Below are 14,831 nucleotides of genomic sequence, written 5' to 3'. Positions count from 1 at the left end.
GATATTTCACTCAGTTCTTCCTTCTTTTCTGTTCTCAGTGTGAGGAGCTGTCATGAGGGATGGATGCTCAAGGTTTATACTGCTCAGGAATTAATGAAAATTCCCCAGAGCAACTGACCCCATGGAGAATAAATCAGTGATGAATTTCTAAATCAAACTTCCTGACTGTGCTTAATTGTGATTCTGCACTGTGGTTGAAACTGGGCTGTTGTCCCCTGACCCATATAACCAGCCCCCCCCAAAAAAAAAAAAAAAAATTAAAAAATTATTCAGAGCACCATGATGCATTTTATGAATTTTTACAGATATATATGGATGATAAGTCTGCAAAAAATAAAGAAGATCGGCAGTCATCTGTGGTATGAACAGTTTGAAAACACTGAACAACTGAGTTTTAAAAGAGAAAAACCTCTAGACAGAGAATTGCAGCTAAAATATTTAACATGCCTAAGGGATTCCACTCTTCTCATTAATATGCAGATGTTTCTGAGCATCCTGTCATATTTTTTGCAACAGATTAATTGTTCAGTGTTCATAGTATATTGCTTTGGAATTTTCATGTTCCTTGTTTTCCATTGAAAAAATGAATTGACCAATTGCTTAAATCTCTATTTCTGAGAAAGCTGATGCTAACAGTGTCATAAAGTGAAATGTAGTTATTTTTATCATAGTCATCCTTTTGCCCATCTCATAATCTGTAGGATGTGTTTGCCTTCAAAAGTTTTGTGGCTTATTTTTGTTAATATATAATGATTGTTAATGTAGAAATGAATTCACATCTCAAGATCTTTAGGGTCAATATATAAAACTATTCTAAATTAGTTTTAGAAAAAAACAGTAATACTTTTATTAGCTCTCTCATCTTCTATAAGATATCCCTTTCTATTACTAGGTGCAATATTAAATTAGAATTGATTTCAGTCATGTTGAGTTTGTATCAGTCCCTAGGGCAAAAGGAGCTTGTTAACTTCCTGTGCAATGTAAGTTACAATATTGTCTTAATTAGTTTAATCAATACTGCATGAAGTGTTGTTGATAGACAGCACTAGAGATTGTCAGCAGTAGGGGATGTAAAACTAGTTGCAATAAATGAGTATAAAGAGAAAGATATTTACTTAATGGATGTTATATTTTAACACATATTTCAGTTTTATCTGTGGTCTCTCAAAAATCAGCAAGGTTTCTAACAGGAATATGTTATTGCCATTCACATTGTGCCCAGGGTTTATCTCAGTTATGTTGTTGCTTTTCTACTTTTTAAGGAAGCACAGAAAATAAGAGAAAATGAAAAAAGCTCCCTCCTGCATCTTCTAAGAATGACCTGTCATAGTTTCCAGGCAGCTCAGCAATCATCTCTTTTGTAATAAAATCACTAGAGAATTTTTTAACTGATATTTTGTTTCATGGTAGCACATAATTCTATTTTTACTAATTCCTAATTTCTCAGTCTGGATAATCTTTAATCACTAGAATTTTGGTGTTCCATATTCAAAACATTAGGTACTCTAACCAAGAGATTTTCAAGATTTAGTAGCCATGGAAAACTCCTTGAAGAAGGCCTATAATTCAGCCTTTTGGCAGTCTGGATTTGAGGATGGCTAGTTGGATGATGTTTACACAACTTTCTGGAAGAGTGAAGTACTTACTGCTGCTACTGATAATGATGATTCTGACATTCAATGCCACAAGCCCTTGAGTAGTGTTTAACAACATGAGCCAAAGTTCAACAATGCCTATGGCAAGTGGCAGTGTGTCATTGATTATAAAATTTTTAGTATTTTTCTATCTTGCTTTATATGTTTATTTCATCAAGAGTTGAAGTAGCCTGTTTAGCACTGCAGGAATTAAATTTTTTTGCTTCCTACCATTCTGATCATCCAAGTCTGATGTTTCTTTTCGCATACTCAACTGCAAAGTTTTTGGGGTTTTTTGAAGAGCATATTGTAGAGAAATTGATTAGAAACTTTTTCCTCTGACAGAAAAAGGACATTTTATAAGGTGAACTTCAGGTTTTTTTGAAAGGGCCTCTGAGATCAGTGGCAATTATTAGAGAGAGAAATCTCTCCAGAGCACTTCTGGAAAGAACCATGAATCAGCAACAACTCAGTCTCCTTAAAATCTTTTTTTTTTTTTTTTTCAATTTAAATCAATACACATTATAGTGATTTTGATGTCTGAGAAAAATTACCTGAGTTTTTCTGCTTGACAAGCCACCACAGGCTAATGCAGTCTAGGAGTATTCTCACACAGATAATATCCCTTGATCTCTTCTGCCATCCTCACATACTTACTGAAATTATCAGTAATGACCATTTTATTGGAGAGGGGAACCTCTCTGTTCCATACCTGTGATACTCTATTTTCTTGGGTAGGCTCTCCTTTCCAAAAAGTCTCCATAGGTGGGGTGTCTATTAATCAAGTTTTGAGATCACAAATTTGTGTTTACTGCTCAGTACACATGTTGAGATGTTTCCACAGTACTGATTGGCACTGGATAGTATTGGGTTTAATAAACAATTTTATGTATAGCACTTAACACTGATGGAAGCTGAATATTAACCCCTCATGTTGAACTAAATCAACTGATGATTTTAGATATCACAAAGAATATATGTGAGATATTATTCAGGTGAAACAAAGATTTCCTGCAGGTACTGATGCACCAAGAGTTGAATGGAGACCCTGAAGTAGAAAAAGAACAAAGTTAATTTTCAATAACAATTGTGACCTTTTCTCTCATTTCAGGAGCAGCTGAGAAAAGTTCCAAACATGGTGCAGAAGACAAAACACAGAATATTATTAGTGCTATGAAGGAAAGAATGAAGATTAGAGAGAAAAATAGACCAGAGGTGTTTGAAGTTATCCAGGAAATGTTTAATATTTCTAAAGAAGATTTTGTACAATATACAAAAGCAGCAAAACAAAGTGTTTTGGATGGAACATCCAAATGGTCAGCAAAAGTAACTATCACAGGTAATTTTAAGAGCTCTTTCTTTTCTATTCCCCTGGTTCAGGAGCAAGATTTTTTTATAAGTAGAGCTGGACTGTGTGTTCAGTTGTATACTTGATGCATCTACAAGCAGTTGAATTTACAGGATGCCAACTGCAAGAGTTGAGTTTCAAGTTGCCAAAACCACTTTATATTCTACTTCTCTAGGAAGGAAGACAAGTAAAAACAATGGATACATTATTTTTTTCCTTTACCTCCTACCAGTATCTTCTGTGCTAAGTTCACAAAGAAAAGTGATTAAAAAACACTTGAGCTTGCAATTCCAGATCCCATTGGTTTGAAACTTATTATCCATTCACATTGCTTGACTAAGAGTATGTTCCATTTTAATGATGCTGATGTTGCATAATTCTGCTCACTCCAAACATATTCCAGATGGCTTCCAATTGCATTAGCCTGCCTGCTCATGAAGATTTCCAGGTCCTCTGACTTTGACATTTCAGTTTTTGAATTAAAACCTCAGCATAAATGAAGTCTATTCTGAAGGTTGAGAGGTGGTGCATGAAAATCAAAAGAATAATTGTGGAATTTTGGGACTGTCACCAAGCACTAGAGACATATTTAATTCATATGTTTATTTTTAGTTCTGCCTCTAAAGGATACTGAAGGCTGTCTTGTGTTCAGGCCAGTACAATACATACAGTTTAATCCTTGAAGACTTTTTCTTGTCTGTCCTTTAATTCTACTACATAAAAGGAGAGGGATACTTCTAAAAGTATCTTGCCTTCTAAAAGTTTCCCTGTGGAATTAAAGTGAATAGAGAAGACAAAATATGCTATTTCATTGCAAAGAGTGTTTTCAGAAATTAGATGTGTTAAAGAATAGCAGAATTTTACTTCTTTCACTGAAGTCAGCACATACAATTGAACCCACACCAAGAGCTGATCTGCTGAGCAAGGTGCCATTTTTAGGTAATCATTTTTTGAGCATGCCAAGGGAGCTTCATTATCCAAAATTATTGACATTAGAGAATGTTAACTAAATGTTACCACTGAGATGATTTAAATAATATGTGCAAAATAACAAAGCCAAATGCTGCTGAATGGTAAGAGCCAGAGCAAGTGTTTTAGCTGCAGTTCTCTGGCTTTGGTAGGTTGCCTTTTGACAGTTCTGCTCTCTTCTGAGATTTCCACTTTTATGAATTGTGATGAAAAATCAAATTGTATGTATTAATATTTGCCACTAAATTTGTATCAATTAAATCTATACCCACATGAACTGTCAGAAAGGATAGCAAATACATAAACTGTTGATGATAATTGATCTGAGCTGTCATCCTCTCTGTGTTAGCATAGAAAGTATTTTAAAAATTCATCTCTGAAGAGAACAAATGACAAATCATAGCCATGCCCCTCATGTTTAGCCACAGGGCATATTTTTTTTATATTATTGGAGGTTTTACTTAGGAAATGTTGGTTTGGATCATTGAAGAAATTTTGGATTTATTTATTTATTTACTTACTTACTTACTTACTTATTGAGGGGCAGGGAACTTTAGGGAACTATCAGACTCAAGACAAATTATACAACATTATATTCATTGCTACTTTGATTAAGCCAAAGTTTGAGAAAAGTATTTGAACTATACGTGAAAAGTATTTGAATGATGCCCAGTAGTGAATCTTTATATTTATTACTCTATTAAACTACATTTTAAAATATGGTACAGTTCAGAAGGATAGTTAGACAAACCTTGGCAGTTTCCAGACATTGGGAAATAATCCAGAAACCTTTCCTTCATGATCCCTCACTTTGAGGCCTTTGTTTCCTGTTGCTGTCTTCACTTTCATTTACTTCTTGGCAATAAAGGTTATGAGAGCTAAACCACATTTTTCTCCTTTTGTTGCAGTTCTTTGTGCTCAGGGCTTACAGGCTAAGGACAAAACTGGCTCAAGTGACCCATATGTTACTGTGCAAGTTGGCAAAAACAAGCGAAGAACAAAAACTATTTTTGGAAACTTGAATCCAGTATGGGATGAAAAATTCTATTTGTGAGTATGGAAAATGCTGTTGATATTGCTTTTTTTAACCTACATTTAGGTAATATAACTCTACCAAGTGAAATATTAACTTAATTTTAAAATATGGTTTTGTATTATGCATATTTATAACATTATGAAATTAGCAAGATCTGAATGGAGAGAGCATCAGAATTTCAGACTTTATTGTGGCTTTATCTTGTAGTGATCATGCAGCTTATAATTATGTTTTGGGCTCTGTTGGTGGTCTCTAATTATTCTAATCTTTAAGGGAACTTAAGTAACATTTTTCATACTTCAGCCCTACATACCAAGTATTGTCTTTAGAAATGCTTTCCTGCGTGCAGATACTGACCACACAAGCTAAATGTGGTTTTATTTGACACTGTGACTCTCCAAGGTGTAACTGGGGAATTTGGTAGTAACTGGTGTGCCCCAGGCTCAGGGTTGGTGTGTTTGTAATGTCCATACTTTTAAAAGACTGAGTATTGTCTGAAAGTCAGATGTGGAGAGTATGGTATGATGGCATTGCTTAGTTTATTCTCATATTTCTTTCTTCCTATAAGGAGTGAAGAAGTCACTATTCCTATCTACATAAGCTGTGCAAACAATTTCTGTGAGGGTTCAGGCACTTGAACTAGAGCCCTTTTTTCTTCAAGAAGGTGCAATGTCATAACATGGCAGGTTACCTTCTTTTTATCTAAGACTTCCCTTGTTTTTGGCCAAAATCCACTACCTTATTGAGGAGGAGGTTATGGTTTCACTAGAGTTTGAAAGAGTTTTGGTCCAAGATGCTGCTTCTTTTTGTCTGGAAAAGGTACTAGAGAATCCATCTGAATTAAACCATGTATGCCATTCCTCTCACAGTTTCAAACACTTGTGTTAGAAATGAATAAATAATTCAGAGAAAACAGACACCTAGAAACTTTTAGCTTAGGAAACTACAAACTTCTTCTATCCAGTAAGCATTTTCTTTCTGAGGTAACAGCATTACTCTGGTAACAGTTGAAGTGTCATACCTCATTGAATGGCTTTGAGTGACCAAAAGTAAGAGATTAATTACTTTCTTGCATTTTCATTGTAGGAATTGCTTAATGTCAAAAATTGGCTGAGCAATTCAGCAAATTTTGTAGGAAGTTTGTTGAATGTAGTTTCTCAAAGATGTGAGCAGGGCTATAATAAAATCCCTGGAAACTTGAAAATATTCTATTTTTTTTCCCCAGCACTAGGTATTACTATCATCTGCTGCCCTAGGAATAATATTTTGACCTCCTTCCAAATCCTTCCTTTAGCATGAACCTCCTGAGCAACTGTTTTGCACTGAATATATTTTCCAACATTTTTATAGCACATGTGCTTTCTGAAATAATCTCCCTGACTTATTTAATGCTTTGAATTTCAACTGGAAGTATATGAGAATTTCTAAATTGTATTAAATAAACTATACATGTTTAATCAGAAGATTAAATCTAAAGTGAATCAATATAATAATTCAAATTACTTAAGAAGTATTGTTTAAATTAGGCTCTATTAGTGGTAATTGATATTTAAATCCTGTTTAAAATCTAATATTGACCATCATTATAACTTTTAAATGATAAAATGCAGAAATAAGATATCTCAAAAATCTTACAATCTTATACTTACTTATTATACCAAAACATGTTTTTAAATATTCCCATCTGTTCCAAAACAAGGACTTGGAAAAAACATTGGCTCCCCACTGTGCATTTGCTCTGTCATAGCACCTGGAGTGAGGGCAGTGTTCTAGTTCTTAAAACCACACATAACCCAGATATGATTGCATGGTAACAGTGGGAGAATGTTTCTAACAAAATGCAGTCTGACTCTCTGCTAAATGACCATGGGACTGGATAGATTTTAACAGGGAACCTCATAAAGCATAACTAGAGTTTTTTGATGCACAAGGTAGAGAAGTAAATAGGCCAGCAGATGTTCATTTAGTCAATGTAATATAGATGCCAAGGGCTTTGATCCTTTCTCCTGGCATTATTGGAAATGAGATAACACAGAAGTTTGGGGGGCTTTTTCAGTGAAACATCAGTGAAGGAGAGTTTCTTTCAATGCCAGAGGAAAGGAAGAGTCCTGCAGCTGTCCCCTTCTCTTTCTGGTTGAGTGTGGCATGTGATACAGGAAAAGGAGCTGCATTTTCTTTTTTTATTACAGGAAGATATATTTTGGCTGTATAGTTTTCAGCTTTGTAGAAACCTTTCAATTGATACACTATAATAAAATCTACTCTCATTCTTTTCTTGACTATTTTTGACAGTTGCTTGCTAAAGTACAGAAATCTTTTTTCTCACAGTACTGTCTAGGCTAGCACACATCTCCTAATTGCCCTGCTGACTTTGCAGGTACCACATTTCCTCTGACCATTCATAAATACCTTAGATACAATTGTATAATACAGAAGTCTTTCAAATAACTGGGTGATTATTTTACATTATTTATTTTTCCTATTTTGGCTGCCACTAAGACAGCATAAAGGCTCTAATAAATATCTTCATTGGATTTATATTGCTACCTTCAAATGAAAGCATTTGCTCAAGCTGATTTCAGTCATCCAGCTGTAGATGTTCTTCCTTTAGAGTTACATTAAAGCACAGCACTCGCACATCATTTCTGCTGAAATAAATGATTAGTGGATTTATTTAAAAAATATTTACTGTCAGTGGCCAAGGGGACTTCATTGAAGTCCCCTTCAACTGTTATTTTATACATTCTTGCAGCTGAACTGACTTTTAAAAAATATGGTCTTCACTGTACCTGAAGATAACATGATTGGATAACTGCTTAAATGATGCTCCACTTTCCAGCAATATCTAAACACAGTTTTGCCAGAATTGCTGAAATAGCTCAAGTATTGCCTCTTAAGCAAGAGTATATAATAGAGAATTGTATTACATAAAACCAATAGAGTAATAAACCTGCACATTAGTTTACCAGGTTCATCCATTCTAAAAATTCTTTAATAATCAGCCAAGTTTCTGAGAGACATTCTGCTAATTAAAATAACATGAGGCTGTGTATCTCACAGCCTCATCCCAAATCAAGAGAGCAGAATGCCTCTAAGAAGCAATTGCAATGATAAATTGTTTGTTCAGTGATAATGTTTTTCAGTTTCAGAGTACAGCGTGCATGGTCTGAGTCTTTTTTTCAAACTGCTGTCAATCCAGATTAATTTTATACAACTCTCTTTTTGTTATGGCAGAGTAAAATAATGCAAGAAAAAGCATAATTAGTTTCATTCTACTTTATCAGAAAGCATGGCCTGTGACAACACTGCTAAAGAATTGGGACTGTCCAGACTAGAGAAGAGACAAGTAGTGGAGGTAAGGATGTCTTTAAACACATCCTTTCTCCTGCAAAGAGGAAAGGAATCATCTATTTTCCATGCTTACTGTTATAGTAGAACAAGAAGTAATAGCTACAAATTACATTTAGAGAGGTTTAAATCAGACTTCAGAAAAGGTTTGCCAACAGTGGGGCTAATGAAGTTCTAGAAGAGATACCCTGAGGGACCATGGAACTGTCTGTGAACACCTAAGAACAAAGTAGACATAGCAATGGTATGGTTCTGGATCTGGCCTGCAGTAATGGCAATAATAATAAACATGAGGGGTGAGAATAGCAATGAGTGGCTTCCTGAGCTTACTGAAGATAGCACAGTATCACTTAGTTGTCATTTTAACACTGGGTGCAGATCTCTTAGAGGAAATGTACAATCAGGTCATGCCAGTGCATCTAATACTAAATTTTATTGGGGTACTTTTGTAAAGACACTTTATTATTACAGTTTTATTACTCAAGTCATTAGAATAAGCTGGAATTCTGTGAGGATTATTTCAGGTCTTTGTGGCATTCTGGAAATGCAGAAGTTATGTATTGTCACCAGATTGTTGGTAAATTATTAAAACCATCTCTTATGTCTTGCATCTCTGCTAGAGAATAATTCCTTTTTCATCTTTCTGTATCACACTTCTGTGAATGCTTTTACTAAGCATATAAAGCAGAGTGGCTGGAAGAGGAACACTGAAACTAGTGTATGTTGTCTTGCCTTTAATTCCCTGGGCTGTTTTTCCTGGAGTAAACAAAAGTAGGAATTCCACCCAGAGCTTCTGGACAGATGTTAGCAGTGACTAAAGCAGAACGTGCAAGTCATTACATAGGATTCTTTCTGAGTCTGGGCAGGTGAGTAGGATTATTCAGAGACAGCTCTGTAACTTTAGCAGTAAATCTCCCTGCAGTCACACTGGGCAGGCCAGGAGGAAATATTTGCTCATTCACTCTTCAGTTTTTAAACACAAATCCATGCTATTTTTGAGGTCTTGCACAGGAGCATTGCAAATGTAGCAGATCTGACTTTATGCTGAAATTTCGACACAAAGATGAACACGAATTAAATCTTTGCTTGTGCCAGGTCTCGCCATGTTTCACTAACTTAAGATTAAAGGAGAAAGGATGCTGAGGATATCAGACAATAGTACATCATCCTGACCCTGTTAATAAATATTTTTTAGTCAGCTAAGTGTATATCAGAGGGAAATTTATCTTGTTTCAGGAGAATAAAAATATGATGTTTGTGCTGAAGTAATCAATGACTTTTTATATGCAGCATCTGCCAGAGAATCAAAGAAGGAATAAGATTTCTATTAAAAGCACAGGTATGGTGATGAGGGTCATATAAATACCTCACCAGTGGCAGATCTCCCTATGTCACTACAGAAATCCTCTGTCAATTATTTCTGTTGTGTACATATCTAAATATCAGAACTTTAGCTATGTAAAGCATAACTTAGAGCTATGTTTCAGGAGAATTAAATAGTTTCTGTGTTTAGCCTAGTTTCTTAAGGCAGCGATGTTTATTTGATCCATGTCTGTCTTCCTGTATTTTGTATGTCCTTGTCAATAGCTTTTGAATTTTGTCATCAGTCAGAGAAATTTCACAGATTGCCAAATAGTACATCTGTCATCTTGTATGAAAATATGTGGTCAGAGACATGAGATCCTAACTGTCCTCAGTATGAGCTCACCCCATGACAGATACCAGGAGTTCACATGAAGGGATAGTTTATGAAAACCCAAACTATGGGAGAAGATTCAATAGATGATTGTGGTTGGTTGGATGTCAGGGAAGCCAGTCATAGGACAAAAGGAAACTGCACTTTATTAGTTTTGCTAATCAAAGCACAATGTGCATTTTAATTACCAGAATTATCTGCAGTTAAAATCTGGAATACAGACAGACACAAGGATTTCTGTGGTACTGAATGATGTCACAGTGGGGCAGAGTAAAAGCTGTGCATGCCATTTTTAGTGTCAGATTGGCCTTGACAGTAATAATACCATTTACTACACTTTATACTTCCAAAGCCCATTACCACCACTAATTAATTCTTAGAATACCCCTGAGGGATACTTCTTGGAAGATAAGTTGGAGTATTACTGTTTTAACACTGAAAACAGAGACAGATCACTAAGCAGTGATACGCTTGGACTAGAATGAGAGTAAAACCTCTTAATGAGTCATCAAAGTAAGGCCCTGCTGAGGATGAAAATTTGCTGCTATGCTTCAAAGTCATATTTATAGATAAAAAAGATATGTAATATATAAATATTTCTGTAGCATTAGTGAATGGATATTAAAAACATACTTTGTATGGATGCATGAGTATGGGATGGATTTAACTGTTGCCAGCTTTGTAGTAGTCAAATGACAGCAGAAAGTTTTTCACTAACCCAAACCTCTGCTGTCAGTGTTGGGATTTTCCAGTCAAGTGATCAAAAGCCATCACCAATGAATAGCAAACAGTCCTCATTATGCCTTATAGGAATATGCAGTAATAGAGTTGCATTTCTATTTCTGTGCAAATAAATGCAGGGTGCACCTGGGAGTAAAAATTTTTATCCACTGTGTACTCTGCAGTTTGGAAGTGAAGCCACCTCATACATCCAGCAGTTTCTCAAAGCCACTCAACCCAGGAGGGGTTAGTAAGCTGCTTAAATTTACAAGAAATTTTTTAGAACAGGGCATGGTCCCTACTCTTTCTTCTTACCAGGGAATGGAGGTCTTGAAGATCATTAATGTATCTTTTTTAAAAAGCAGCTACTTATTTTCCTGGGTTTTTCTGACTGCCTTTCTTTTTTTGCTGGGATGTTTGTGCATACTTCTTGGTTTTTAACCAAAGCTTCCTGACACACACTGGAAATATTCTTTAATTTTTTTTGCTGCTTTTTGTATTATTCCAGACTACTACTTTGGTGGTTTACTGTATGTACTACATGGCATTCCTAAACAAATAAGTCTGACCTAATTGTATCTTTCCTAAGATATTTGTTAAATAATAGCATCAAAAAGTATGAATTTCAAATTAAAAATTTTAATGAGCAGTTATTGACATTCATAAATACAATCTCTGTGTATATATAACTCAATCAAGTTATTCTCTTTGTATGTAGTAATTCTTATAGATATAGCAATTATAGTTTTGTCCTTGGCAGTCTGGGATGGCTTTTACTCTTCTGGATGTTGCAGGTTGTTTGTGCTTTGACATTTGGTGCAGTTAAGCAAGTGTGTGGAGATCGAGTTTAATCAATTAGACAGAGTAATAAAGTTTATATATCACTCACATTTTGTGTTTTATTTTTGTTTTTCCAGTGAATGTCATAACTCTACAGATAGAATAAAAGTAAGAGTATGGGATGAAGATGACGATATCAAATCTAGAGTAAAACAGCATTTCAAAAAGGAATCAGATGATTTCCTTGGGCAAACAATCATTGAAGTAAGAACACTGAGTGGAGAAATGGATGTATGGTATAATTTAGGTATGATTCTTACTGATTTTTAAAAACAAATTTAGGTTGAGTCTTACTGTCTTTAACTTTGTGACTTCAAAATATGTAGCTTTGGTAGCAATGCATGACTTTCTAGGTATTCTGTTTTGTGGCCTGCACTATGTGTGAGGTACTAAAAAACATTTTCATTTTCAACAGCAGGACTCCCTGCCTTTAGAAAGATTAAACTGGAATGAGTTATGAAAGCTTTTCATATGAAACACATGTGTTCTGGGTAGTTACTAATGTGTTGTTTTTCCACTCCTCAGAAAAGCGAACAGATAAATCAGCTGTCTCTGGTGCCATTAGACTGAAAATCAATGTTGAAATTGAAGGAGAGGAGAAGGTTGCTCCCTATCATGTGCAGTACACCTGCCTACATGAGGTATGGTGGAGAAGTTATAATATACAGTATGGCAATTACTGTTCAGTTACTGCATGCAGAAGGAAAAAAGACTACAGAACATTAGAGCACTGAAACAAATAAGTGCTGCTGCACTTAGGACATGTTCATTTTAGACTTCCCATTCTGTATTGCTGAGAAAGTATCAGGTTCAGAGGGAAGGGTAGAACAACCTAAGACCAACAAACAGGTCATTCCTGCCAGGAGGTGTTAGAAAATGAGGTTGAGCCAGATAAATTCTCCCTGTACTGTTTTTTGATTTAGAACTTAGATACATGATTGCTAACATCAGGAATATACAAACATTTCTGTATACTCCAGAAGTATACTGTAAAGGATTTCTTTTGTTTTAGAGTAATATATATTTTGGAGAGTGAGAAAAAGGAGAAACACAAATGTTATAAAATCTAATATTCCTTTTATGTAGTTTGCCTTTGTCAATATTGAAAAAATCATCACTGATAATAAGGTTTGTCTTCTGAAAGATTTTCTTTGTAATTGATTTTTCTTCCTTCAAATAGTGATCCACGGAGAAATCTATTCTGGAAATACAAGTAGTTTCTGAAATCTGATAGCTAATATGTGGCTGAAAGTTCACCACTAGCATGTAAATACAAAATCCCATTGTTCACTGTTTGTAAAATCAGCTATTAAGGGAATTAGTGCTGATAGATTTTATGCTGAAATTGCAACTGTTGGACCTATGAAGTAAATTATGATATTTAAATGCTTTAAGATAATCCAAGAGACAGTTATGGGCTAATTAACAAAGCCATACATATTTTGAAGTTTTAGGGGCTTTTTTTAAATCACTGAAAATAGAAAATAAAATCTATTGGATTTTTTGGATACACATAGAGTAGTGGAATTTATGGATATGTATAGAACCAGGCAATCTGAGAAGCATTCTATGCCATGAATGTCAGATCCTAGCTTTAGGGTACTAAACCTTGAGACACACACAACTTGAGAGGCACCTGCAGTATTTCTGTTAGCTCCCTGTAACTTAAGGTCTTCAATAATGAATTTGAAATTTATTGGTCACAGATACAATTAAAATTGAAATACTCTATAATGAGTATTACAACATCACAATTTCATTCATTAGCAAGGGCATATAAAAGAGAAGTTTCTCCACTGCTTTATGTTGCAGTCTTACTGTGCCATTTAACAGACAGGTCTTTATATTGAGGAAATGCAGTGTCCTGAATCACAAGTCTGCTGATTAGTTTGAGCCAGTCTTTGGAAAAATGAACAATTAAAAATGGACTAATGATCAACATATTGATGACTATATGTAAGATATATTTTCAGAATACTTCTTAAAAGCCAAAACTTCATGTTTGAAACATTTGTTATCTTTAGAATCTGTTCCATTACTTGACGGAAGTGAAGTCCAACGGAGTGGTGAAAGTCCCTGAAGTGAGTGGTGATGAGGCCTGGAAGGTGTACTTTGATGATGCTGCACAGGAAATTGTGGATGAATTTGCAATGCGCTACGGAGTTGAATATATTTATCAAGCTATGACGTAAGTACTGTCATGGCTGTGGCTGTCTGCTCTGCTGTCAACAAGGTGATTGAGGGAAGCAATGAATTTCAGGCCTTTGTGTTTTCATTTCCCTTCCATTCTTGACTTAAAATTCTGATCATTTCTTGTCCATCTGATTCTCATTGAAGTGCTTCTCATCTGCATTGAATTTAAGATCTAAGCATTTTATAAGCTGTTACTGGTATTACTGCTAATGCATTCCTTAATCCTTATGATACTGATATATAGCACGGTTCAGAAAGACTTCTTATGTTCCAGATGCAACTTGAGCAGGGCTTCACAAGCTCTGTACTCTTTTCCAGGGCTACAGAACAACAGCAGTGGCTGTAGTGAGCTTCCATAGCATATGTAAATAATTTGTGCCAAACGTTTTTAACAGTACTGAGACCTATTACTACATCATCCATTCTGAAGTGCCTGTCTGAACACCTTAGAACACAGCACCACATAGCTCAGAGGCCTGGAGACATGAGAGATCTATCATGTATTCTCAATTTATGCAGCAAAAAGTTTTCTGGTGAAAATGACTATATTCTGCTGGAGCTGTAGAAAAGCAGAGGACTCCAAATAAGTCCTCTAAATAAAAAATACATACTTTTTTTTCTTATAGAAATCTTACATTGTGGAATTTTTAATCAGAACATCTTCCATTTTTTTGCATCTCTACCTCCTAGAAAGATGAGTCTTATAATAAGCATGAAGGTACATAAAATCTGAAGTTTTCATTTTATTGCAGAATATAATGACACCACCTGCTATTGCAATGAACTTATCTTTCACTTCATGTAGCTCTCTGTGAACTATTGTATTGTTCATCTAATAGAGGGGCAGGGAATGTATTTTGTTCTATACACATTTTTAATGACCTTCCTTCAAGGAATTTACACAGCATTGCACAGAATAATTAATGAAACTTGAGAGCTCCTTTGTTTTATATTTAAACTGCATGTGGGGGAATTCATGTGTTGACTTTCATGAGTATTTGTGTTTCTGTGTTTAGTTTCTCTGTAGCTCTGTGTGATTTTTATGTT

The 14,831-nt window shown here is 35.0% G+C and overlaps 1 protein-coding gene across 1 annotated transcript in view; it reads left to right on the top strand.

Annotated features, from left to right (window-relative positions):
- UNC13C (unc-13 homolog C) overlaps positions 1–14,831 on the top strand; it is a 111,211-nt gene that overhangs the window by 31,467 nt on the left and 64,913 nt on the right. Inside the window, exons 7-11 of the mRNA XM_056499824.1 lie at positions 2,746–2,973; positions 4,860–5,001; positions 11,669–11,838; positions 12,117–12,232; positions 13,616–13,779. Of these exons, the coding sequence (XP_056355799.1) occupies positions 2,746–2,973; positions 4,860–5,001; positions 11,669–11,838; positions 12,117–12,232; positions 13,616–13,779 (820 nt within the window). The remainder of the gene's footprint in view (positions 1–2,745; positions 2,974–4,859; positions 5,002–11,668; positions 11,839–12,116; positions 12,233–13,615; positions 13,780–14,831) is intronic.

The sequence above is a fragment of the Oenanthe melanoleuca genome, chromosome 10, assembly GCF_029582105.1.
Source record: "Oenanthe melanoleuca isolate GR-GAL-2019-014 chromosome 10, OMel1.0, whole genome shotgun sequence".
Taxonomy (NCBI): Eukaryota; Metazoa; Chordata; class Aves; order Passeriformes; family Muscicapidae; genus Oenanthe; species Oenanthe melanoleuca.
This window is presented reverse-complemented; position numbering and strand designations above follow the sequence as displayed.